Raw genomic sequence first — 26,271 nt, 5'->3', positions numbered from 1 at the left:
ACTCTCTGCTCAGCAGGGAGCCTGCTTCCTCCTCTCTCTCTCTCTCTGCCTGCCTCTCAGCGTACTTGTGATCTCTGTCTGTCAAATAAATAAATAAAAATCTTAAAAAATATATATTACAAGCAATCACTAACATGAAAGTAGCATGAACTACAAAAAATTGTCTTTTCATACTACTTTCTACTTTTCTCCAAATCTACTCAGAATTTATGATGCTTAAATTTCTCATTTAATATTTTTCCTAAATACTGGAAAATTGACAAAAAATTGATAAGCACAAATCCAAACAGAGTACTATTTAAGAAAAATTATCAAGGGCTTTCAACTTTTTAGGAGCTTTATTTAAACATCATTTGGGGGCGCCTGGGTGGCTCAGTGGGTTAAGCCGCTGCCTTCGGCTCAGGTCATGATCTCAGGGTCCTGGGATCGAGTCCCGCATCGGGCTCTCTGCTCAGCAGGAAGCCTGCTTCCCTCTCTCTCTCTGGCTGCCTCTCCATCTACTTGTGATTTCTCTCTGTCAAATAAATAAATAAAATCTTTAAAAAATAATAAAATAAAATAAACATCATTTGTATTATTACCTATTCAATAAAGAAATACTTCTACAAAACAACACTGTTTCAAGCTAGTGCTAGTTAATGTACATATTTGAAAAGGATTAACTATCTGCCCATAACATAGCCTGTAAATTAGAAAAGGAATCACTCGATTTAGTTCTATATAGTAAAACTTATGTATTTACATTTGCTGATCAGTTAATGGCAGATTATTTGCATCTCTATGGCCTCCTCAAACTGCAGAGCCCTACTGGGCTGGCATACAACAGATGTGGCTAACACAAATTAAAATCCAGTTTTAGAAGCTCTTCAGAAGAGTCCTGTAGGAGGAGGGTGGAGAAGGTGTGGAACACCCATGAATAGTCCACCCCAAGATTCAGTTAACAAACTGACGGTCCATTGATGTGTATGGTTAACTAGGAGCCAAAAAAAAAAAGAGGTAAAAAAGGACAAAAGGAGATCACAACCTTCCCCAATAATGCAGGGTTTAAAAAACAGGTGATGTTACCAATGCAGTGATTCCCATGCTACACTGGGCTTTCTTAAAGATATTCTGATATTCTCCCTGTCTCTGTCTCAGAATCTCGAGGGGTAGGGCCCACTGTACTTTTGAAAACTCCCCCAGTAACTGGGACAATCACTGCGTGGAAGAAACAGTTACTTGTCATGAAAGGATTTTAGGTTTGTCTTAGCTGTACTACTCATAGCTGAGAAGTTCTAGACTGGTTACTCTAAAATGAGGGTAATGATAAGATTACCTAAATGAGGTTACTGTGTGAGACGATACAAAAACATGGGTCATAACACAAAAAAGTTCTGCACATGGGAGCTACCCTCTCTTTCTCCTGGACTCACTATTTCAAACCCATCCCAGCTTTCACTAAGTATTACTGTTTGTGCTGGCTCTCTTATAGGTAGATCTTCACTTCTATCCCCAAAGACTGAAGGCCAGAAGTATGGTGCAAAGTATTAACCAAACTAGAATCAGACTCTAAGAAGTCACATATCAGGAAAGTCAAACAAGACATCTCAATGGTGGTGACACTGTTAACAGTATGCAGAGGCACAGGCACAGGGGAGGGGGATCATAACCAAGTCCATCACTTACTAATAACTGTGTGGCCCTGTGTATATTACTTAAATCTGTTTCCTAACCTGTAAAACAGGGATAGAAACTATATCAAACTTACATGATTGTTTTGAGTTTTAAATGAGACAGTCCATGAAAAGTGCTTAGTACAGTTCCTGGTGTACATCATAAGTTAACTGTTCAGTAAAAATTAACTTTTAATCCTGGAGAAATTAGAGTTCCAAAACTTTCAGAGATGCCTGAGTGAATATTCGCAAGTGCAGAGCCCAGTCTTCTGACTTAAGAAGCATCTCCCTTTTCCCTGCGTTCTCAGGAAAGGTAAGTTCTAGTCAGTACATTAGACTGATGCAGATCCAGCAAAAGTCCGTGAGGAGAAACAAGCCCTATCAGGGGGTAGGTGAGAAGCCCATCAAACGGCAAGTGCAGAGTATCTGGGGTATGACACTAGTAATCATTTCTACATTCCTGCTCCTTAAGGCACTTTCTTTTTCCTTGAGGTCCCAAGTCCTTCCCAACTCTAGGGGTCTGAGTCAAGGACAGAGTGAAGACTCATCCAGAGGAAAATCAGACTGGTGGTAAAGCCTGAGGAGCCTGTCACCTGCACTCCTATACTTAAGAGACACTGGAAATGGGAAACAGGAGTGCTTTCCCTAAGAGATGCAACCCAATGATATGCTATCACCCGGGCTTTGCCCAATTTCTTTTGAGGAAGCCAATCTTCCTGGTCTTCTTCACTGTTCTGCTGTCTGTGAGCAGGATCCTTCTCAGTCTAACCCACCTTGAGGCCAGTGAAGTGCTAAGAAAAGGAGAATCAGAGCACCAGGGCTTGAAGTTCTGGGGTTAGGAGGGGACATGTTTCCTTTTCCCAGCTCCTCTTTCTTCCTCTCCACCCCCACTCAGCTCCCATCCTCTACTTCTCTCACCTTATACTCCTGCACCACCTCCTCCAACGGCACCACGCTGTGCTGTTTGTGGCTCCTGGATTCTCGGCACACCACACAGATGGCCTCTTCATCCACCTCGCAGAAGAGCTTCAGGGCTTCCTGGTGTTTGGGACAAATGCCCTGCTCGCTCCCACGGCTCCCTCGACCAGGAGTTGGGTGCATCTGCCGAATCACCTGGACCATGTTGGCCAGCTGCAGGTTGGGGCGGAAACTCCGCCTGGGAAAGCTCTTTCGGCACTGGGGGCAGGTGAAGCACCTCCGAGGGGCTGGAGGTGGGGGCAGTGGGGTGACGGGGTCTAGCTCTTCTTCCTCGTCCTCCTCCAGCACTTCCTCCTCGTCCTCCTCATCCTCCCCTCTCAGGTCCTCCTCCATGTCCCCCAAGTAGTAGTCCAAATCTTCCTCCTCGTCCTCCTCCTCCCACACGTAGTCCATGTTGTCCCAGTTGGACCCTCCCATGCCACTGGTCCAGAACACACCCTCCTCTTCCTCCTCGACCTCCTCCTCCATGTCGCCCTCATAGTCTTCATCCCGCATGGGGGTGTCCCACCCCCCACCGGCCCCCACAGCCTCCACTTCCTCCTCCTCTCCGTCCTCCTCTTCCTCCTCCCGGTCCAACTCCTCTCTGTCCTCCTCATCCTCCCCTCCCCACAACTGGGTTACACACACTCGGCAGAAGTTGTGCCCGCAGCCGATGGACACGGGGTCCGTGAAGTAATCGAGGCAGATGGCGCACACCGCCTCCTCCTGAAGGGTCTGCACAGGGTTGGGTGCCATGGCAACGGCAGCCATCTTAGTGTCCAGTCAGCCAGTGTAGATGGGCGGTGGGGGGGGCGGGGGGCGGGGGTCTTCCCTCTCAGACGCCCTGACGACCCGGCCCCACCCCCACCCCGCCTCTCCACACCTTGCCTCAAGCGCGGACAGAGGAAGGTCCTCCCGACAACCCACCCCTCCACACAGAGTTCCCTACTCCTAGACGACAACCGTGTCTCTGCGAGTAGAGGGGACAGAGCTCAGCGTTAAAGCCAAGTCCCTCAGGTGGCCCTGAGTGCAAATCTGTCCCAACGTTCCCTTGGCCTCCTCATAAACCCCCGCCCCTCCTCACTTCCTGGCTCCGCCCCCTCACTTCCGGTCTTCCTTCCAACACTTCCGGTGTCTGCGAGTCCCCTAAGCTCGCGAGTTCCCTCCGCGGTAGCGCTACGCCCCCTTCTTTCCTCCCGGGCCCCCGGGCGACAGGAAACGGCGAGGAGACGCTCTAGCAGGCACACGGGAACAGGGCGGGAGGGCTAGAACGATGGAGACCCACGTCTCTGTAATATGAAGGAGCAGGGAACGCGGACGACCTGGAAGAACCGGCCTCCCCCATCCCCCGCCACTGGAGGCAAACTTCGGGAAACGGCGGAAGCGCTTAGCGGCCGTCCGCTCTCGGTGCCGTGACCGCATCGGCCCGGCGCCATTCTACTAACCGAACACGGAGGACTGCACCAGGGACTCCCCACAACCGATTCCGGAAGCGGAGGGGCGGGTCCCGTTGAGCATCCTCAAGTACTTCCGGCCCTTCTAGGCCGCGGACTTTGTTGTTTAGGAGCTCAGTTCCTCAGAGACGGCTTGGGGCGGGGATCGGAGTCCTTGCCCATCTTCCCTCAGCCAGTGGGCGTTTCCACACGGGGTTGAGGAACTGCCCTGCGCTCGCTGCCGTATCGTTCAGACGAGTCGTCCAACTGCTCCTCCGTAAAGGAGGAGCGAAATCATGACCTGAACATTCACACAGTGGAACACTCTTTAGCTGTAGAAAGGGAATCCTCTTCAGGATATGTCGTGAGGTGAGGAAAGCGAGTGCTGAGAAGTGTCATGCTGCCGTGTGCAACACGGGACAGGGTGTAGGGTGTATCTGGTAACTTTGTCGTCCTGCGTTTGCTCATGTAAAGGGCACGCTTTCCTGTTATAGGGTTTTGTGAAATTAGAGTCACCGTCATTTCAAAGTGGTTAGCAGGTTGCTGAGCGCACGGTGGGTGAGTTCGGGGCCGTCGGTTCATTCGATGAAGCTCGGCGCTGGGCGCCGCGCACGCCCGGTGCCCACACCGCCTCGAGGTGTGCGTGCGCGCGGCCCAGCCTGAGGGCAGGGCGTCAAACCGGGTTTGCGGTGCTCAGTTTATCCGAGAGGCTCCCGTCCAGGCTGCGGGACTGTGTGACTAAAAGTGCCGCTTTGGGACTCAGGGCGTCTCTTTGGGGCGACCGAAACAATGCCCGAGGCTTCTGAAGAATTTCTCCTTTAATGAAACAAGACAGGGAAGCCTGCAGGGGCAGTGACAGGAGCGTCCTTCGCGGGCCGACTTCCCGGGGAGCGCCGGCCGCCTCCGAGGGATGCCCGGACTGGGCCCGCGCGCTACTCACCCGGTCCTGGAGGCGCTTTGCCGCCCGTGTTGATGCGCCCGGAGGACGTCCGCTTCCTCAGAAGGGTGGCCGAACACGCCCGAACCAGCAGTGCTCGTGGGTGAGCAATCAGACGAGGCCGTACCAGGAGAAGTGTGGCCGCGAGCCCCGAACACAGCTCGGCCGCCGGCGCAGGGAACCCTTGCTGCTCAGAAATCCCGGCTTAGCTCAACCGGGTCTCTCCCGACCCTGTGTAGCTTCAGGGTGGTGTTTGCTAGAACGTCCTGCTACCGGTTTCCGTAGTGTAGTGGTTATCACGTTCGCCTCACACGCGAAAGGTCCCCGGTTCGAAACCGGGCGGAAACAACTTTTAGTCTGCAGTCACTTCGCGCCCCTTCATGCACCCCAAGGAGGGGAGGGCTGGGGTCACGCAGAGGAGAGGACGTGTGTACGTCTCCTTCTTTTTCTTGTTGGGAGACAGGCAGTAAAACGGGACAGTGCGGAGCGCGTCCTCCATAAATGCTCCCATGTAAACTGAGGCTCCCTCCTCAGCTGATCTCGCTCTTCCCCCGCAAGCGTGCGCAGAGCCTCCTCTCCGGGGTTGGGGCATCCTTATCGTCGGCTTCTCTAGTCCTAGTCACGAGGACGGTCGGGCACACAGTAGGTGCTTCATATTTGCCTCCTCCCTGGTGAGCATTTCAGTCTTCTGGGATAGAGCAGAAAGCATTCGCGTGTGCCCGGCTAGCTCAGTCGGTAGAGCATGAGACTCTTAATCTCAGGGTCGTGGGTTCGAGCCCCACGTTGGGCGCAGGTTCTTTTGAAAAGGGAAAACAGAACTTTTGAAGCAAAGTCTAGAAATGAGAGTCTCTCCAGACCGGCAGCGAGTGGAACTCGGCCTCCCTGGCCGGGTGCGCGGGAGCTAGGCAGGTGGCTCCCGGTAGCCCAACAATAGACTGCTCCCAGCGCACGGCCCGCTGGCTGAGGCCGCAAGGACGGGGTCGGTGCTGCCCGCGGATAAGTTAACGCCCGAGGGCCTGCTCCTTGGGCCACCGTTCCGCTCACTGAAATCCGCCCGCCTACGATCAACGCGGATGGGGCCACTTCTGTGGACCGGACTGGCAGTCCGGTGTCTGCGGCGCGCAGGAGCACAGGGTGCGGTGGGGCTCCTGGAAGCCGCGGGGGACCCAACGGCCGCCCGATTCGCGACCACTTTACTGGGTGACTGAAAGGCTGAGCATTCTCCCGCTCTCGCCGCGCCCCGGGTCTTGTTCCGGGGACACAAGAGTGCTCTTACCGATGGAAGGCCCTCCTCTTCAGTACATTCCGCTTTTTAAGGGTCCATCTGTTGGGAAATGTTGCCACTATGCAGAGAGGCATGTAAAAATATCCTTTATTTTGGAAACCCTAGCATGAACATCGTCAGTTTACTGGTCTCTTCAGAAAATTCTTCGTTAACTTCAGTTGAGCTGCTTTTCCAGTCCTGCAAATTCAGTCCGTTTTCTGGTTTCTGTATGGACGAGTCTCCGTGGATACCCGTCAGACCGCAGGAGAAGTCTATCAGGCACGCAAAGCTGGTTTGCTGGACTTGCTAAGCAGAGGGCTGAATCTCCCTCAGTCTTGAGAATCCTGTGTCCAATACGGGAATTGGGGGAAGTTTAGCCTGACACCTTATAAGGGCAGTCTGGACAGGAATTGCTCAAAGTTTGTAAAATAGGCGGATTTGCCTATTTGTACAGTCCTACCTGGCTCATGGGAAACTTACTGTTACTGTATGGTCTTAGCTTGGAATTAATGGGTCTAAATAAGCTTGTGTCCCAGGAGTTTCAACTTTGACATTTTTTCTTGGACAAATATTTGTGGATTCATTTGCAAATTGTAGTTTCAGGGTTTTAATTTTTTTTTTTTTTTAACCTTCTTCCTTGGAAATGGAAAACATCCTAAAAGATCCTGGCTTTCATTAAGGGGAAGCCAGAGGGGACAGGCATCCCATTGCCATCTCCCAGCAAGCTAGGGGCATCCTTTTGCTACAATTCCTGCGTATCTTTCCCCTCCACTGCTTCCACGGTTGCCCCTCCAGCCAGGCCCAAATGGGAATCCATCTGGTTGTTATGCCCGAGTTTTCACTTCCGAGAGACCACCAAGGAGCCAAGCACCGATGCAATCACACGAGGGTTTATTTGACAAGTTTAAGCTTGGGCCCAAGTATACCTGACACAGCAGAGTAGGGACTTGGATCCTGAGCCAGATTACAGTCAGAGTTTTTAAAAAGCAGAGTAGGGTGGACTCGGCGGTGGGTGAGGAAAAAGGGGGTTATGATGATGTAAGTCTCTAAGGAATTTTGGAAGCGAGGTCTCCAGGACCTTGAGGGGCCAGCTTTTGTCTGGGGAAAAGGTTATTCATTATCAGTAATAAAAGTCTCCTCATGAGACCCTTTAGATGTATATCACTGGGTCATATGCTTGGGAATGATTGCTGACACTATTTTGGAGGTTTAGAGATAAAGTTTCACATTTCTCCTATCAAGTGTCCTTGTTAGTGAGATTTAGGTTTAGAAGAAATTTAACTTTATTTACATTTCCTTCTGCATCAGCCTCCTTTAGTTTTATGGTGGGGAGGGCAACATTATTGTTAAGATAGCTTCTTTGTTGTAAATCTCTAGGACATTTGTAAACCAAGGGAGACTCCTGTCTTGCAGGATTGTGATCTCTGCAAGTTAACTATTTGTTTTTCTTTTAGGGCAGCCAGGGGTGCCTGAGGAATGTCACACATACTACAGAGGGGAGGGGAGTGGGTGGAGAGGAGGCACAAGGTGCCAGCTTTTGCTTTGTCAAGATGGCTGTGCTTATGTCAGGGCTAGACTCGAGGTGGGTACAGCCTTGTTTTTCTTGGCCTCCACATGGTAAGTGATCCGCTGCTCTTAGCACAAAAGAGGCAAGCGCTGATCAGTTCAGACATTCAGCAAACACAAGGAAAGGAGGAGTTTGGGTCTTTATCCTCCTTGGCGAAAGTGGCCATGGAGGCAGAAAGACTCTCTCTGATTTACCTTTCAGAAGGTAAATCCTTCAGGAACGGTGACCAGAAGGTGTGACGGGAGTGAGACTGAGTCAGAGAGAGGAACTGGAGATACACAGTCCTGTTCTAGACAGGAAGCAGTTAGCACAGCAGTGGGAGGCAGTAGTCAGATGGGAGAAGTGGGTGAAGGAACTAGGTGCATGGTTTATACCTGGGCAGGAGAGGGGGCTCCTTGGGTTCTGCTTTAGATGGTTTAGTAACAGAAATCAAAGTCTGAGGGCAGGAGTATGGCCAACACTGACTCCACTTTTGGCCCTCCATCCTCTTCAAGCCAGGGCAATGACCTCCCTCCCACTACATGTTCCAGGCCCGTCGAGGTTAATTAATGTTATGACACAGAATTTGGGAAGGCTTGTTCTGATCTTCCCTAAAGTGGCACACAGGAGGCACCACTCTAGGTAACTAGTAGAGATCCTTTGATGTACAGATGGCGCCACTTTAGATAACTACCCTCTGACCTCACCACCGTATTCCTCATTCCATAAAATCTAGGGATTAAGGTCTGGACTGCACAAAGAATAGCTGTGGAGAATGGCCCAGCACCGCCTGGATGGTCTGTCCCCACCCATAGTCCCTCAGTAAGTTATCCTGAATGAAACTCACCATAAGCGATATGGAGTGGCTTGCTTTATTTTTCCTCTCTTAATGTGCCTTCTCACTCTAGAGGATACATTACTGGCTCTCCACCTTCTAACACTAAGGAGTGGAGGGGGGGGGGTGAGAGAGAAGTAAGGAGTTCAGTCTTGAACAGGTTGGACATGTCGAAACGTCCAAGACACATGTATCTGAAGCTTGGGGAGAGCTGTCTTTGCTGGAGCCACAGATGGGTGGGGTAGAGGTTGGGTCAAGCTGTCAATCGCAGTGTGATTCTCCAGGGAGATAGTCCTGAGTAGACAGATGGAGGAGTCAGAATAGGAGTAAAGCTAGCAATGAAGCTTCCACTGAGGCCAAGGGAGTCAAGATGTACAAAAAAAAGAGGAACAGATCTATAGAGTCAAATTCCATACATGGTCTAGTAAAGGAATGTGATAAGGCCTCTATGGATTGGGCCACCTGCAGGCCCCTGGTGATCTTGATGAGAGAACTAGACTCATACAAGAGGACCTCCTGCCCAGTGGTTTGGTGGATAGGGGCTTACAAATTGAAAACGCTCAAGGATCCCGATTCAGCAGAACTCCACCTCTATTCCAATTCCTGTCTCCACAGAATCAGCATAGGTGACCAAAAAAACCCATTTTGCAATATTCAACCATCAATAATAATCTTACATTTGCAGATATAGAGATCTACATATACCATGTGTTAAGCCTCATCCCAAATATGGACATTCAATGCTAGAATTGATTAGTTTTATTTTTAGAAAATACTTAAAAGATTTAATTACATTTCCAAATTTTAAATTTTCAGCTTTATTTAAATAACATTGACTTAGAATTTGGTATTTTAATATCCTTTTTATTTTTAATAGATAATTCCACCTAATTTAGAAGAAACAATCATTTCTGAAGCATATGTAAAACTAATTTTATTTTTGGCTAATTTATATCTACATTTTGATGAAATATATTCAAAGCTCATATTCTTTGAATATGTTTATCATTTCCTTAATCCTTTAGATTGTTAGTGTCAATCCAGCTCAAAATGGGTGAAAACTTAAACCCTCGAGCTGTTTTGCTAGAGGAAAGAGACAAAATGGAGAGAATTATCTAGTCTCAAACCTCCAAAGCCGCATTTACCTTCCTTGCTGCAATGCCTGCTTTCTTTCATTCCCTGTTTTGTTTTGAGTTGCTGAATGTGACCGGCTTCCGGATCTACTAATTGGTGGAGCTGGGCAGTTAGACAATATTACCGGGGGCCACGAGGAATGGTTCTAAGAGCTCTGCCTCCCTGGTTGGGTAGAGACCCTGGCAGGGTCCATGACTATAAGTCTTATTAGACTCATGAAACAACCACACAATTATCTGTTTCTGTGGTGTAGTGGTTATCCCGTTCACTTAACATGTGGAAAGTCCCTGGTTCAAAACTGGATGGAAACAATAAGAAGTCATTAGTGTTTTTCTCTTTAGAACAGTTTCAGTGAATTTGTTTACTTCAGTCATCTGTCTTTGGAACCTACGTGCATATATGTTTGAATACTTTTTATATTTTTACACGTACTCTTGTCTTTTCTCATTCTTGACCCGTTCACTTCAACCAATACAGTCCAGGCCTCGAGGTCTGTGGTATTAGAAGGTGGTGGATGTCTTTGGAGCACTCCTTCAAAGAACTTACGAGCATGACGGGTTAAAAGGCAACAAAAGGCAAGAAGGCCACGCAACCACACATGAAATATTAAAAAGTGCAAGCAGGCATGAGCTGGAAATATATGATGGAAGTCAGGCAGGCCAGGGAAAAGTACTCTCAGGGAAGACCTAGCAGTGGTAATTACCGCACCAGGCACACGCTCTGTGCTGATGGTGTCCGGTCCTGTTTTAGGGGTCAGCCTCAAAGGAGCCTAACCACCCCGGGAGGTAGGTAACATTGTTGTCCCCGGTTTCCAGGTGATGCCACTGACGCACAGACACTTCACAGAGGGTGAGGGAACCTGGGGGTACAGGAAACAGAAGTGGGAGCTAAAGGATGGAGGAGAGGAAAAGCAGCAAGGCACCGAGAGAAATTCAAGCAAGCCCCACGGGGAAAGCAGCTTTGGTTCTGCCCGCGGACTGTCAGTGATTGGCTGGGTGAGGCCAACGGCGATGGCGGCCAGTCCACACCACCGCCACTCCCACGTGCAAGTTTAAATTCTTCTACCCCCCTGGTTTCACTCTCAGCTTGGGGCCTCCATCCACCTGTCCTCAGGGGGCCCACCCCTGCTCCTCCAAGTGGTACCCTACTGCCGCTCCCGCCTGCCCCCTAAGGCAAACCCACCTGGCGTCTATCCTGCATTCCTCCCACTGTGTCCTCCTCAGCGGGGGTGAATCGTCAAAAGGACCATCAGTCCCTCCAGAGGTGTCTCACCCAGCCGCCCTCTTCACCCAGCCTCACTGGCAGCTCGTTGGTCTGGAGCCTGTGGGATGCTGCAGGTGTGTAGAAGCAGGCTCTAGAGTTCAAGAGGGGAAAGAAAGTGAAGGCTTCAGGGAAGCAGCTCAGCGACTTTTGGGGGAGCCCCCCAAGCCCAATATCATTACTGTACAAAATTACTTACCTAATTTTTTAAATCTCTCACTCATAAGTATATAAACTTTTGCTTTATTTTAAAAATATTTTTATTAGGAAATTTAAAGTAGAGACAATGGTATTATGAAATGCCAAGTGCCCATCATCCAGCTTCAGTTTTCTCTCTTCTACAATTCCAATTTTATCTCTTCCCACCCCACTGGCTCTGTCTCAGAGGGTGAAAAGAACTGTTAGAAAATTAATGAGGGAGATCTGACAGAGTGGCAAGCAAATAGAGGACAGCATTAGAGAAGGGCTAAAAAAGATGTATCAGAAGAGGTGACAGTGAGCTTAGTCAGGAAAAAAGGAGCCAGCCTTTCAAAGATCTTGGGAAGAGGCCTTTGGGAGAGGGAGCTGAGTGTTGGAAGGCTCCAAAGTAGGAGTGTGCTTGGTGGATTCAAGACGAAAAGAAAGACCAGGAACTTGGAGGATAAGGATTCGCAGCCATACCTCCCTGGCTCTGACTTCTGGTGAATCGTTCCACACCAGCTGCTGATTTTGTTTACAAGTGGTTAGAAAAATGTGTGAAGGACACCGGATCTATACTCTTAAGAGGACTTCCAGGCTAATGAGAAATACAGTAGGACTTCGATATGGAGTTTTTAAGGACAGATAATGAACACATAGGCTCATTCAGAAGATTGCAAGTAGACAATACACGTGGTGTTTCTAACTGCTATGAGTTGGTGGTTAGGGAGACAACAGCAGCAACTGAGGTTCAGGTCCTGGCTCTGCACTCTAGCTGTGACCTAATCAGTGCCCCCCTTCTCCTCCATACTCAGTGGGGGTTCAGTCCGTAATTGTCACCTGGAATGTCTAAAAGAAAATATCACCAGTGGCTCAGTTGTTCAGAATGACGCCTTTTGATAATCACAATTCATGAAGGAACTAGGGAAGGAACTAGTTAAAGGAACTAGTAACTTTTCCTGTTCCAGAAACTGCTGGTTTGATTTAAAAAACAACAACAGTATTAGTAAATTGAACTTCAAACCTTGAGAAAAATTAGGCTTTAACATTTACAACTAGATAAATTGAATATTAATCACACAACAAGTTAGTGTTTTTTTCTATATTAAAATACCTTCCTTAGTCCTTGGACATTAAACATCTCAAATGACAGCAGAGAGAGTTTCCCAAAATATCCAGTGATTTTAATCCACTTGGTCCTGACACAAAATGGAAGAGCAGGTCATTCTGGGTCATCTATTTGGCCACTCTTCCTTTAGCATGCAGTCCTCCAGAATTAGGTTGCTCTGGTTGACATTTTGTCTTCCTATTTGCCCCAAATTTACATTCCCCAGGACAACACCATGTGACCGAGACCTGCCTTTTATTTAGGGGATTTTGCACCCACAAACAAATGTGATATACTATAAACAGGGCAGCATTTGATGGTAGTTGAACCATTTCTCCTGATGCTACACAGACCCTAAGAGAAAGGCTTTGCCAGCTCTAGTAAAGGGAAACCACTGACTGTTAAATAGGTGATATTGGAGTATTTTTAGACTAGCTAGAAAATAGCCGTAAATAGCTTAAACGAGGAGATAATTATCGGTCTCAAATGAGGTTTTAAATGAAAATATTCAAGAGGATGGTTGATTTATTTATTTATATGTAGATCATATATTTATATAATTATATAAGTAAATTATAAATTATATATAATTATCATAAACTATAAGTCACATGCATGACCTAATAATTTAAATATGCCCCATATGACACCAAGACCAAGTGGAAAATCACATACAAATTTAATTTCTTGTATTTACTTGGATTCTTTCTGTCCAAGGGAGAAAATTCTCAGAATAAGAAATAATTGAGGCCTTTCCAGTGGTGTCGTGGCTTTGCAGTGATGTCATGGTTTTGAAGAAAACATGATAGCCTTCACAGAAACAAGCCTGAAAAAAGAAAAATGATGTTGTCCTATAGAAGCCATAAATAAGAGTGACGCTGATCTTCAGAATCTTTTGCCTGAGTATGTTCCTGTGAGCTGCAAAAGGAAGGCCCCTCTTCCCGTCAGACAGTGCCCTGCAATGGATATCATCTTATCTTGTAGGACAAGCAGTGAGGGGATTTTGGGGGGATAGAGTCATGTCAGATTTGTTAAAGCTGCCCGTTGTCACCAAAGCAGTGGAGAAATAGGCAACATGGTTCATGGCTGACAGGAAGGATTATCAATCACCCCGTAGGATCTACAGTCCAGTGATTTATTTCCATAAAGTTACAATCACATATAAACCTTGACCCAGCAATCTCACTCCCAGGAATTTGGCCCACAGATATGAGTGCAAAAGTGCAAAATAACAACACTACATACTTATTTACTGCAGAATTTATTATAATAACAAGAAATTGGAAACAATACAAATGTCCTTCGGTAGGTGATCTGTTAAATAAACTATGAGTCATCTACAGGTGAACATTATGCATCTGCAAAAAAAGATTTAGAAAATTTTCTACATCTTGAGATGGAAAGATCTTCAAATATGAGTTATAATTATCTTTTTGTATAAAATAGAGGAAAATAGAAATATATTTGCATCAAAAGATATATGACTGTGCAAGACTATATACACAAGTACAAAAATTGTTACCTAATGAGGGAATATGATAGACCCTTTTTGCTGAATATTTTTATGTATGGTTCAATTTTTTAACACTACAGTGTACAAGCTACTCAAAAAAATGTTTTAAAAATTCATTTTGTGGAACTCTGTGTTAAATGCTATGGTTGATTCTTAAAAAAATTAAACATAGAACTACCATATGTCACACTGGAATAAAAATTAGAAAGAAAAATAAAAAAAAAAGAAATACGTATGTTGCAATTCCACTTCTAGGTATATCCTCAACAGAAGTGAAAACAGGAACTTGAACAGATATTTGCACACCATGCTAATAGCCACATTTTTCACAAAAGCCAAAAGGGCAGAAGGAACCCAACCAAGTGTTTATAGACAGATGAAGGGTTAAAAAAAAGTGTAGCATGTGGATATATATATATAATGAAGAGTAGTCATAATGATAGTAGAATGGTGGTTGCCAGAGGCTGGAGGAAGGACAGAACTGGGAGTTAGTATTGCCTGATGAAAAAGTTGTGGAAATGGATGGTGGTAATAGCTGCACAACTGTGTGAATGTGTGTAAAGCTACAGAACTGTACATGTAACAATTAGTGAAACAGGAAGTTTTATTACGCATATTTGAACAATTTTAAAAACTAATAATTCACATACACTTCTGTAAAATTCATTTTGTTAGCAGTAAATCATAAGTTAGTGAACAAAGCTATATCCACAAAAAAACCTATATCCACAGGATCGCACACAGAAATTTCCAGAATAGAATTTCTCTGTTCGTCCCGGAGGGAGTCAAGAAGTGAACAAAAAAGGATACACAGCGCCCAACGTGGGGCTCGAACCCACGACCCTGAGATTAAGAGTCTCATGCTCTACCGACTGAGCTAGCCGGGCACCTAAGAACCTGCGTTTCAACAATTCTTAATTCAAGGTAGGATTCGGGTTATAAGCCACTTCAGACATAAAAGGGGGTTTATTTGCAAACTCCAGCCGCTAGGAAAACCTGAAAACTCAACCTCCGCAGATCCTGCCCGACTGCCCCTCCCACCGGGGTCTGTTTTTTGCTTGCTCTGCTCTGCCAGCCACCCAGCCTTTTCCCTCTCCCGGAAAGCGCAGGGCGCAAAGGAGGGGGAAACGTGGGCCTCCTAATGTCACTAGCACGCTCACCTTGTGATATTTTAATCAGGTTAGAGGTAGGGTCTGGGGATTGGAGTGGGTGGGTCCCGCCACTGCGGCCGCCGCCGAGGTTTCCATTCTGGGCGAACTCCAAGATGCGGGATTTCCCCTTAGGGCTCTGCGAACATTCGCCGTTTGGAAACTTGGCACGGAAGGAAAAAAAGGAAACCGCAACACCGCGTTGGAGATGCCGGGGATCGAACCCGGGGCCTCATACATGCAAAGCATGCGCTCTACCACTGAGCTACATCCCCACTTTCCTCGAATCTTCTCTGTACCTTCCCTTGGCTGCTTATTAGTATGGACAGTGGGAGTGCGACGAGCCTAGTAAGACAGCCCAGATGCTTGCAAAGCCGGTCGGGCAGGGCCGGAGGTGTGTTCTAGCCCTTCACTGACTCCAGGGCAGCGGGTATCCATTGAGGGACACTGGCGGGGAGAACAGGGCCGGAATAAACACCCGAAGGCAGCCGTGGAAAACAGGGGAAACCATCAGGCACGATGCCCCAAATGAACTGTGAGCCAAAAAGGGAAAGTAAGGAAGTCTGTGTACAGGCTGCTACGTTTATTAACCAGGAAGAACGGGAGTGTAGTAAACGACATAATATTTGTGTAAAAATAATTCACAATCGGAACGTTGATCGTTTGGGATGGAAGGAGACTGGAGCATAGACCCTGGGCACATTTTTCGCTGTGAACCACATCTGTAAATCTGAATTTGGAACCACGTTTTAATCAGTTCAACCCAAGACAAGTTTACTTTTCTTACTGTGCAACAAGAATTGCTCTAGAACCCTGGGAGTCCAGCCACGAACAAAACTGACACCGTCATCTCCTCTAACAGCTCAAATTCCAGAGTGTTAGAGAGAAAACAGAGCCAGGTTGAAGGACAAGAGTGTGGTAAGAGGTGATTTTAAACAGTGTTGTCCCGGCTGGCTTTGCTGAGAGATGACATTTGGAACAAGAACTGGAAGGAGGTGGGAAGTATGGGAAAGCCATGCAAGTATGGGAAATGAGAGGTCCCAGTAAAGGTAAAAGCCAGTTCAAAGGTGCTGAAATAGGATCTTGCTGGCATTTTGCAGGAATAGCAAGGCAGTCCCTGTGAGAAGAGAGGAGTCAACAGGGAAGAGTGATAGGAGATGCAGGTAGAGAGGCTGGGTGCAGGGGGTGGGGTCAAAGAACAGGTAGGGCGTTTGGAGGATTATAAAAGACTTCAACTTTTACTTTGAGCAGTGGGAGCCAATGGAGGGTCTGAGCAGAGGAGAACTTAAAATTGATCTGACTTAACATTTCAACAGGACTGTTCTCAGAGCTGGGTGGAGAAGCTGGGGTAGGGCAGTGTGACCAAAGGGGAGAGAACAGTTGTGATCATGAGGTCATTGGAGATGGTGCAGTGGAGGGTGTGAGTGAGGACACACAGGGGACTGAGGGTGGAGCATGTGCAATTTTTCCTCTTGGGAGTCACAGGGAGGACTCCCAGTTTGGCCTGAGCACCTGGAGGGATGGAGTTGATGTTACATGGGGTGGTGTGGGGAAGGCTCTGGAAGGAACAGGGGGAGAGGCAGATGAGAAGTACAGTTGTGGATATGGTGAGTGTGTGATACCCCTTAGAACATGCTACTGGGAGTGGGATGTGAGAACCAGGAACAGCAGGGGATGCTGGGTGGGGATGTGTACTGTGGCATCCGCAAGAGGGTCTTTCAAGCCGAGGAAGTGGAAGAGATCAGGAGTGAGTATAGAGAGAGGTCCAAGAACTGAGCAAGTGCAGGAAGAGGAGGAAGAACCCACGAGGGAGGCCAAGAAAAAAGTAGGAGAGCCAGGGACTACAGCATCCACAAAGATGCCTGGGAAGAGTGTCAGCAAGGAGGAAGCATCAGAGGAAAGGGCAGGTGAGGTAGGCCCGAGGAGGAGCCTTTGCCTTTAGGTTACTGAGGTCACTGGTGACTTTGACAAGAGTGGTTTCTGAGGAGGGTGGTGTCTAATGCCCGCCCCGAGTGCCCTTTGGGAATGAGGAATGGTGGTGGAACCAAATATTCCTGGCAGTTCTGGAGGGACAGTAGAGGACTGGGTTCATTTGGTGGAGATTCAAATGGGAAAATGTATTGTAAATGTATTATTTGTTCAAAGCCAAGAATTAAAGAAAGAATAAACAAGGGGGAGAACAACGGTGGGAGAAGAAGCCACAGAAGTGGATACAAGGCACGCTTGGAGGTGGGGGCAAGAGCCACGTTCCAGACCCTAAATTTAGCTCAGCCCCGGTCCAGGACAAACCTGCACTCCGGGAACCTGACACGGCGGCCTGGGCGCTAGGCCCTTGGCCCGGCCGTGCTAGGTGGGGCTCGGGAGTGGCGCCCAGCTGTGCGCCCACCAGTCCAGGCCCGTTTCCCAAGGCTGACTGGGTCAGGCTGGGGGTGCCTAGAGAGGCTAGCGGAGGGTCTGGGCGAGGTGGGGGGGGGGCGACGGAGAGGGGACGCCAGGAGACGGAAGAGGCTACAGATCAAAGCCAGTGTTTGAGGGGCCCCGAGTGGGGCCCACGGCGCCCGCCCGCACTTGGATCCGATCCATAAATACGGTCTGGCCCGCCCACCGCGCGCTCGCTCCGGTCTCGCTTCCCGGCCGGGCAAGCTCTCAGCTCCGGTCTCCACCAGTCCGGCTCCAGCCCCGCCCTTCCTCTCCCAGTGGGTGCTCGGAGGCCGGACCTGGCCAACCCACTCGGAACCGCGTACTGTAGGGCCCCTCTACTTCCCCAGCACCGCCCGGCTCAGGCACGCCGAGGGAGCGCATGGCAGCGGTGGGGCCGCGGACGGACCCCGGCGCCGGGGCCGAGGCGCTGGCACTGGCCGCGGAGCTGCAGGGGGAGACCACCTGCTCCATATGCCTGGAGATGTTCCGCGAGCCGGTGTCCGTCGAGTGCGGTCACAGTTTCTGCCGCTCCTGCATTGCGCGCTGCTGGGAGCGCCCCGCCGTGGGAGCCCCCGCGGCGTCCCGCCCGCTGCCCGGCCCGCTGCCCTGCCCGCAGTGCCGAGAGCCCGTGCGACCCGGCCAGCTGCGGCCCAACCGGCAGCTGGCCTCGGTGACCACGCTGCTGCGGCGCTTCAGTCTGCCGGCGGCCGCGCCGGGGGAGCGCGGGCCCGCGCAGGCGGCAGCGGCCGGGTGCGTCCAGCACGGCGAACCGCTCAAGCTCTACTGCCAGGACGACGGGCGCGCCATATGCGTGGTGTGTGACCGCGCCCGTGAACACCGCGCGCACGCAGTGCTGCCGCTGGACGAGGCTGTGCAGGAAGCGAAGGTGAGCGCCGCGCCCTGCCCCCACCCCCGCGCAGACAGCCAAGACCCAGCTCTCGCGTCGTTCCAGCGCGCGCGGCGCAGACGGCCCGCGGGCAGGCGGGGGGCCCGGGGGAGACCCTGCCTCTTTCCTCCTTTGCCGATCTACCTACCCAGCGCTGGGTGCTGAGTGCGGCTCTCGCTGTGTCGCCGCTGCTCCGCCAACACCACCCTCCCACCCATCCTCGAGTTTCCCTCTGGGCTCCCTACTGGCCCACCTTCGCGATACCTCCACGGACTTGGCGATTCTCTCCACGGCTTCCAGCAGTGTCTCAGCCACACCCACATTTCCCTGCCCCCTCTCTCAGCCCTTTCCCTGGGCGTGGCGGTGTGCTGCGCCCTCGCGTCCTGGACCCGAGTGGGACGGCCTTCTGAGGGGTTGGGGCCAGGCAGTGGGGGACTCCTGGGTTGAGTAGAGAACCAAACGCAGTCTTGGGCTGTGTCAAAGATACGGATCTGGGGCAGTCTCTTCCCTGCCTCCTTTCTGGGGTGTCCACAGAGGCTATGGACACACAGCCCCCAGTCTTTCTTTAGTCCTTACCCCACTCCAGCCCTCCCATCCAGGAGGCTTTCTGATGGTGAGGAGGAAAGCAGCGGGGAAGACTAGGTAGGCTGGGCTTGTACATAGCCTGCATTTCAGCTTGTATTGTGTACAGATGGTCTTTAGGAAATAAGACCTTGGGGCATAGGAGTTACCCTTCAGTTGCCCTCTTCCCTTATGTGAGCCTGTGCAGGTGGTAGCCATTCCTATGTCCAGATATGGCTTCAACCCTGCCTCCTCTATTCAATGAAGAGGTTCTCTTTCTCCTGGATAGCTCCAGAAAGGCACAAGTTGGGGTTTCCAGAGTCTTCCCCCATAATGTCTCCTTTCTCACCCCCCCCCCCCACCACAGGAACTCCTAGAGTCCAGGCTGAAGGTCTTGAAGAAGGATCTGGAGGACTATGAGGTGTTCCGTTCCACGGAAGAGAAGGAGAGCAAGGAGCTTCTGGTGAGCTGAGCACCCCCCTGGTGCTCCCCCAGGTGGGCCCTCTTTCAGTGACAACAGAGGACCGCCCACCATCCTGGCCCTGTGGGGGCATTCTTTAAAAAGAAGTAAAGTCAAGAGTGAAAATTGGAGGGATGACAAATGTTAAAGGAGAACATTTAGCTGAGTAAAATTTTTTAGATATTATTGTCTTTATTCAGCAATTCATGAATGGGGCAGCAGCCCATCTAGCAGATAGGAAAGAACTCTGAAAGGGCGCCTGGGTGGCTTGGTTGGCTAAGCTTCTGCCTTTGGCTCAGGTTGTGATCCCAGGTCCTGGGATTGAGCCCATGTCGGGCAGCCTGCCTCTCTGCCTGCTGCTCCCCTTTTTTGTGCTCTCTCTTTCTCTCTCTCACACACAAAAAACAAGAACAACAAAAACAAGCAAACAAACAAACAAAAAACCCCAAACTCTGAAAAGCTATACAAGGCAAAAGATTTTATAGGCAGAAGGGAGCAGGAACAAGGAATTTATACTAAGCCAAAAAGCAGATTGGTTATTACAAAGTTACTTTCCCTCTTGGGGAGGGTAGGGGTTTATCAGGTAGTTACTTAACTAATGCTGATCAGGGGATTCTTGCTTGTCTTTTTTAAAATTCTTTTTCTGGGAAAATTGAATCTGTAATTACATCTCTGTTTCCTGGTATGGGACTTAGCATGGGTGACTCCATTTTGTTTTTAACTCAAAATACATGTGTTTGGGCATGAGGAGGAAGTGACCTCAGTTTAATCCATACAGTGGCTCTGAGAGACCCTATTTTATTCTTCCTCCTTTCCAAATGAGACAGCTATAGCCCAGGGTGGTTCTGTGGCAAGTTTGCTGCTGCTCTAGGTTGGTGAGAAAGCACATTTGTGACAGGGGATATGGGAGCATGTGTTGAAGCCGCTGTGTGCTCAGAGTTGGGATATTTAAACTAGAAGATGTGGGTGGTGGGTATGTATAGGTGAGCCTCTGACCGCTGAACAGTGAGGTGGGTGGAATTCTGTCCGGTGGGATGACTGAGGCTACTCTCCAAATGCTACATCTTGATGTGCCATTGCCCGTCTAACTTCTACTTTCCTGACACAGAAGCAGATGGCAGCTGAGAGAGAGAAGGTGAGCGCAGAGTTCCAGGCACTGCGGGCCTTCCTGGTGGAGCAGGAGGGCAGGCTCTTGGGCCGTCTGGAGGAGCTGTCCCGGGAGGTGACACAGAAGCAGAATGAGAACATAGCTCAGCTTGGGGGTGAGATCACCCAGCTCTCCAAGCTCAGCAGCCAGATCCAGGAGACATCTCGAAAGCCTGACCTTGACTTTCTCCAGGTGAGTCTGGATTGGCCAGAGGTATGAATCATTTATCCTAAGGCATCACAAATGGCAAGTGAGAACAGAGTCAGATTCTGTGAGTTTAGTAGAATCACATACTTGAGCAGAAGAGGACAGGAGAAGACTGCCCCGATTCTCCCAGGGTTAAAGGTATAAAAAGATTCAAAACTTTCTTGACCTTGAGCCACAATAAAGATCTTTCTGGTTTTACTCAGCGATTCATGAATTCATAACAGACAGAAAGGAGATCCAAAGAGCTATATACAAGGCATAGAGAAGCCTTGTGACAAAAGTCTCAGAAAAGAATGCTTCTCTTTAATACATGCATTTGATATTTTGACATTTTCTACTCTACTTTCTTTGAAAGTAAATAGTCACGATCCACAAATAAACATCACAGGTCACAAATGGGTCAAGCATGGTCATTTAAAAGATGCTGATCTGAGTGACCAGTCATTGCCAAAGGACTGTTCTTATCTGGGGTGGTGTCGAGAGTGCAGGAAACACTAGATCCCAGCACATGGCTCCAGTGATGAATCTGTAATGAAGGGAGCCTTTGCAAAGCTGTGGGAAGGGAGGTGATGAGACACCCAGTCATCAGCGACCAGCAGAAAGCCATTGCCATCTAGACCCATGCAGATGGTGGGGGCTGGTACACGGTACTGCTTATTCCTCTAGAAGCAGGACAAGAGACCAGGTTATTTTATCAAGGGTGACTGGAGGTTACCTGATGCTGAGTTGGTTTTCTTTTATCCTTCTTTCCAGGAATTCCGAAACACACTAAGGAGGTGAGTGGACCTAAGAGTTACTTAGGCCTCTCCAAGCTGGCTCTTCTCTTTTTCCACTGAGCTGTCTCTCTTCACTCCCTCACCCCTGACCTCTCACCTCCCAGCTCCTACACTGTCTTATCTGTGTACCTCCCCAAGGCAAATGTCCACCTGCCTGGCTGTGGATATTTTGGTGTAAGATCAGCCTCTCCTTTCTTCAACTCTCCCCAGCAGGAGGACCTTGCCATCCTAATTGTCTTAGCCCAGTGGGAATAGGACAGTGTTTGGGGGCCTTCCTCAGGGTCTTTGTCCTGCAGATGCAACAATGTGCCTGGCCCCAAGCCAACCACGGTCTCTTCTGAGATGAAGAATAAAGTCTGGAATGTTTCCCTCAAGACCTTTGTCTTAAAGGGGTTGCTCAAGAAGTTCAAAGGTAAGAGGCCTGTGCTTGGGGCTGGGCCATGCAGTGCTGGTGGCCATGTTGTGTTTTGGTAGTTTAGGCACCAAGGATGTGCCTTTCCAAAAGCTATGTGAGAAAATAGGAGCTAGGGTGTGTCGAGGCCAGACTGGTGCAGGGAAATGGTGGTAGCAAATCCATTCAGCAGCAGCCCTCCATCTCCCTAGCACAAAGATTCCCCCAGGGACAGTCAGGGTAGAGGGGGATATAGGTGCAAAAAGAGGGATGAGAAGAAGAGCTCAGCTCAGACCAGCTCAGGCAAAAGAGGGGGAAGCTGGAGAGGTAGAGCTAGGATACTGCCCTTCCCCATCCCTGACACTTGACCCAGTGCCTGCACATCAACTCTCAGCCTTTGGGGTATCTGGGGAGTGGGTGAGCGGGTAGGGCTATAAATGTCAGAGGAGGTGGTATTGCTATCATTGCCAAATAGACGATCTCCCCAGTCAGTTACACATACACTGCTTTGTTTTTCCTCCTCAGAGGATCTTCGGGGAGAGCTGGAGAAAGAGGAGAAAGGTATGATGGTTGTTGTGAAAGGGAGTTCCCATTATCTGGCCATGCAGAGAATCCAGTCCTTGCCCATGAGGTTTCTCTGGGCTTTGTGCATGTTTGTTCCTTCTGCCTGCCTGCCTCTGCTTTCTGCTGTCTGCTTCCTCATCCTTGCCTCCCAATTCTGGCTCCCTCAGGCTGCAGTGGGACTTGTAGGCCTATAAATTGTGGGTCACTCCCTTGGACCAGGCGCTCTCCCCTCTCTCCACTCCCATACAGACAGAGACCTCTCCTGGGGACACAGGTTGTATGTGTGTTGGGGGGTGGCGCGTTGGGGGTGGTCAGGGAAAGCAGGAGGAGACTGAAGAGAGGAAGGGAGTTTACTCCCTCTGATTACTGCAGAGCTCTGGGGTGAATGGGAGCCAAACCCACAGGAGGGCAGGCGAGGGGAGGGCACGTACTCCTGATGCTGATGACTGAACAAGCTAAGTCAGAATTTACCTTGGAACAATCTAAACCAGCTGAGTCAGACCATGCCCCTCCTTTGTGCGGAACCCTGGGACAGCCCGTCTCCCTCACCACAGTCCTCACTGTGGTCTTCTAGGCTGAGGGATCAGGCCTCAGTGCACACTCTTCCCCTGGTTTCCTCTGTGTAGACATGACAAGCCCTCCTACCTGCTCTTGAAGTACACCAAGCACACACCCACCTCAGGGCATTTGCACTGCTTTGGCTGGGGCTCAGCCTGGTATATGCTTCCTCTAGACCTCAGTATATGTGGCTTCCTCACTTCCTTTATGTCATTGCTGAATTGCAATGAGGCTGAATTGCAGTGAGGCTTTTTCGCTTTCCCTCGCCACTCTGAAATTACATCTTTCTCTCCTGATTCTTCTTATCATCCATATTTATGTTTTATTGTCTCTTCTCCCCTCCCCCCAGAAAGGAAGCTGCAGGAGGGCAGGGATACTGAACTGTGGGATTCCCCTGGGCAACAGCAGTCCTGGAAGATAGTAATTAGGACAAGTGTGCACATTTTAAGTTTTTATTATGAAAATTTTAAACATACACAAAAGTAGGAGATCTCAATGAATATTACATTCTCATCACACAACTTCAACTAATATTTTTCTTAAACACCCTTACCCACTTCTTCCCACTAGAAGCAAATCACAAATAAGTTCTTTCCATAAATATTTCCATAAATGTTATCTCTAAAGATATACTTAAAAAAAATTAGAAAACCATGAAACCATAGTCACCATTAGAAAAGGTAATAGTTCCTTCCAGTATCTAGTGTTCAAAATCCCCGCCCCCCATTGTCTTTTAAATGGGATTTGTGGATCTCTTTGAACTGGCATCCCAGTCAGGTTCCTACCCTCCACCTGTCTGACTTCCCCGCGTGCTTGTGGGGGGATGGTGGTGGAGAGGTAGCCGGGAGGGCTGAGCAAGGGGCTTGCACGGGACGTCCCTCCCTGTGTCTGCCTTCAGTGGAGCTGACCCTGGACCCGGACACGGCCAACCCGCGCCTCATTCTCTCTCTGGATCTGAAGAGCGTGCGCCTCGGACAGCGGGCGCAGGACGTGCCCTGCCACCCATGCCGCTTTGACACCAACACGCGAGTGCTGGCGTCCTGTGGATTCTCCTCTGGCCGGCACCACTGGGAGGTGGAAGTGGGCTCCAAGGATGGCTGGGCCTTCGGCGTGGCGCGGGAGAGCGTGCGTCGCAAGGGCCTCACGCCCTTCACCCCAGAGGAGGGCGTCTGGGCGCTGCAGCTCAACAGTGGCAAGTACTGGGCGGTGACTAGCCCCGAGCGGACGCCCCTCAGCTGTGGCCAGCTGTCCCGCGTGCGGGTGGCCCTGGATCTGGAGGTGGGGGCCGTGTCCTTCTACGCCGCGGAGGACATGCGCCACCTGTACACTTTCCGCGTCAATTTCCACGAGCGCGTGTTCCCCCTTTTCTCCGTCTGCTCCACCGGCACCTACCTGCGAATCTGGCCTTGAGAGGGCTTCGTCCGCCTGCCCCAGAGGGTGAGTCAGGCAAGGATGCCTTCCTCCTTGTCCCGGCTGCCCAGGGGAGGCAGTTTAAAGTTACCAGTGTCGGAGCCTCCTGGTAACCTCGGGCCTGCCCCACTCGCCGCTCCTCGGACTTGGCCTGGGCGGCCTTGGAGGGGCTCCTGCAGACCCACAACACTGGAGCCAGTGGAACAGGCGATGTGGAAAAGGGTTCCGCCCGGCACCTGAGCGGGGGAAGAGAGTCCTTGGCCCCTAGGGCCTGTCCTCTGCCTGCTGGCAGCAAGTGGATCTGGCCCGAGTTATGGGGAAGTGGAGGGGGATGAGGAGGGAGCCCACGTGCTGACAGAGGTACTTCCCATCTCTGGGGCTTCCTGCCTGGGCTTGGCATGGCCTCTGGTTCTGTCCAGCAGCACCAAACCCAGTGCTGTCAGTGCGCAGGGTCAGGCCCAGACAGCCCAGTTCACCATCCCTTCTGGTTTCCCTTCTTGTCTGCAGTCAGCTCTGCCTCCAGACACCTGGATCCAGCCGACCTGGGGTCTCTACTCAGAAAGGAGTGCTGTACTCCCTCCCAGCTCAGAGAACAGCCTGGGCCAGAACTGGAAGGAGATTCTTGACCTGTACACGAGAGGAAAGCCCAGGACCTGGCTACCTACCAGTACTCCTCAAGCTGATGATACAGAAAGAGTGATATGTACATTCTCAGCCACAATGACAGCCCTGTGTTCTCACAGATGCCTGAACCCCTTTCAGATGCAAAGGTATAGTCTCCCTTGAGTAAGGAGACCACAGGTTATGGAATTTTGAAACACAGAACAGCACTTACGATTTTACAGACACAGCTGCCATCAGGAGGGGACTGCACATAGCACAGACATGCCTCTGACATACCCTTTCTAGAACTTGGCAAATGTATGCCAGCAGCAGTCTAGTGCCAAGGTCTCTTCAGCCTGTGCCCTGGTGGGGTATTAATCCCTTGGCTGATTGTTCCCTAGCTTCTGTTTGGGTGGGCTTTGGGGAGGGGGTGTTGGGCTGTTCCCCACTTATTGCTCCCCAGGGAAAAGGGAAGAGGAGATAGAAATATAGACTGAGCTCATTTCTAGGGTAGCTGAGCTCATTCTTGACTCCCCCAGTCTGAGTGCAAGAGCACGGCAGGAGCAAAGGTTTCTGCTAGACTGGGTGAGCAGGTGTGTTTAAGTGTGTGAGCAATGTGTGCACATGTGTTAATATCTTGGATGGAGGGGGCAGGGGTGTATGTGTGTGGATTACAAAGAGGGCATTTATCAGCATGTGAATAAGGTTTAGGTATTGCAAACAGACCTATGTCAGTTTGATAAGACCCTATTTTTCATTTGTTGTTAAATATTAGCCACCCCATATTTAGGTCAGGGGCCTAGATCTCATCCACCACTACCTGGTTACCTGGCTAGATGAAAGCCAATCTCAGCCTATTCTGTCCCGCACAGGTTTAGACAGGTGTGTGGGCAGTGTCACTGTAGGGACAGTGACAACTGGATAGTCTGGTCTGCAAGTGTCATGGAGTTCCTGTGCTCGTCCCTGAGAGGTTTCAAGCACACTTTGCATACAACGGTCTTACAGGGCAGGCATGATACTGTTCTAGAGGCAGACCCAGTGGACAAAGCACCAGGTAATCAGAATCTAATGATTTATGGGCTGGGAACAGGATCATATAAGAGTCCAGCCTACAGGGGTGGCTGAGTCAGTTAAGTGCCTGGCTCCTGACTTCCGCTCAGGTCATGATCTCCAATGGTGAGATAGAGCCCCTTGTGGGTCTCTGTGCTGGGCGTGGAGCCTGCTTAAGATTACTCTTTCCCGCTCCATCTGCACAACTCCCCCCGCCCCCATACCAGCAAATGCTCTCTCTCTCCAATAAATAAATAAATCTTAAAAAAAAAA

General features: G+C 49.9%; 2 protein-coding genes across 12 annotated transcripts in view; one reads left to right on the top strand and one right to left on the bottom strand.

The window, feature by feature from the left end:
• TRIM41 (tripartite motif containing 41) overlaps positions 1-18,580 on the bottom strand; it is a 25,043-nt gene extending 6,463 nt beyond the window's left edge. For 4 of the 11 annotated variants that reach the window (XM_082723568.1, XM_082723572.1, XM_082723575.1 and 1 more), the window contains exons 1-3: positions 18,525-18,573; positions 10,941-11,112; positions 2,571-10,617 (exon numbers count right to left, since the gene is read on the bottom strand). In XM_082723568.1, coding sequence (XP_082579694.1) covers positions 2,571-3,380 — 810 coding nt within the window. In that variant the 5' untranslated portion in view covers positions 3,381-10,617; positions 10,941-11,112; positions 18,525-18,573. Of the gene's footprint in view, positions 1-2,570; positions 10,618-10,940; positions 11,113-12,978; positions 13,130-14,976; positions 15,056-18,524 lie in introns of those variants that run through there. The other 7 variants (XM_082723577.1, XM_082723573.1, XM_082723574.1 and 4 more) reach the window with 4 other exon arrangements.
• TRIM7 (tripartite motif containing 7) lies at positions 17,607-26,271 on the top strand. The gene is made up of 8 exons (XM_082723598.1): positions 17,607-18,271; positions 19,200-19,295; positions 20,401-20,631; positions 21,400-21,422; positions 21,719-21,834; positions 22,339-22,374; positions 23,834-24,372; positions 24,853-26,271. The coding sequence occupies exons 1-7, from the start codon at positions 17,765-17,767 to the stop codon at positions 24,343-24,345; spliced, it is 1,521 nt and encodes a 506-aa protein (XP_082579724.1). The 5' UTR covers positions 17,607-17,764; the 3' UTR covers positions 24,346-24,372; positions 24,853-26,271.

Source organism: Mustela nivalis (genome assembly GCF_964662115.1).
Source record: "Mustela nivalis genome assembly, chromosome: 3".
Classification (NCBI taxonomy): Eukaryota; Metazoa; Chordata; class Mammalia; order Carnivora; family Mustelidae; genus Mustela; species Mustela nivalis.
This window is presented reverse-complemented; position numbering and strand designations above follow the sequence as displayed.

Bases quoted from the DNA above. Each gene is read 5' to 3' on its own strand.
- TRIM7 (XM_082723598.1), top strand. From the start codon at position 17,765: ATGGCAGCGGTGGGGCCGCGGACGGACCCCGGCGCCGGGGCCGAGGCG. The intron at 18,272-19,199 runs GTGAGCGCCGCG...CCCCCACCACAG, and splicing joins AGGCTGTGCAGGAAGCGAAG to GAACTCCTAGAGTCCAGGCT. The intron at 21,423-21,718 runs GTGAGTGGACCT...TTTGTCCTGCAG, and splicing joins TTCCGAAACACACTAAGGAG to ATGCAACAATGTGCCTGGCC.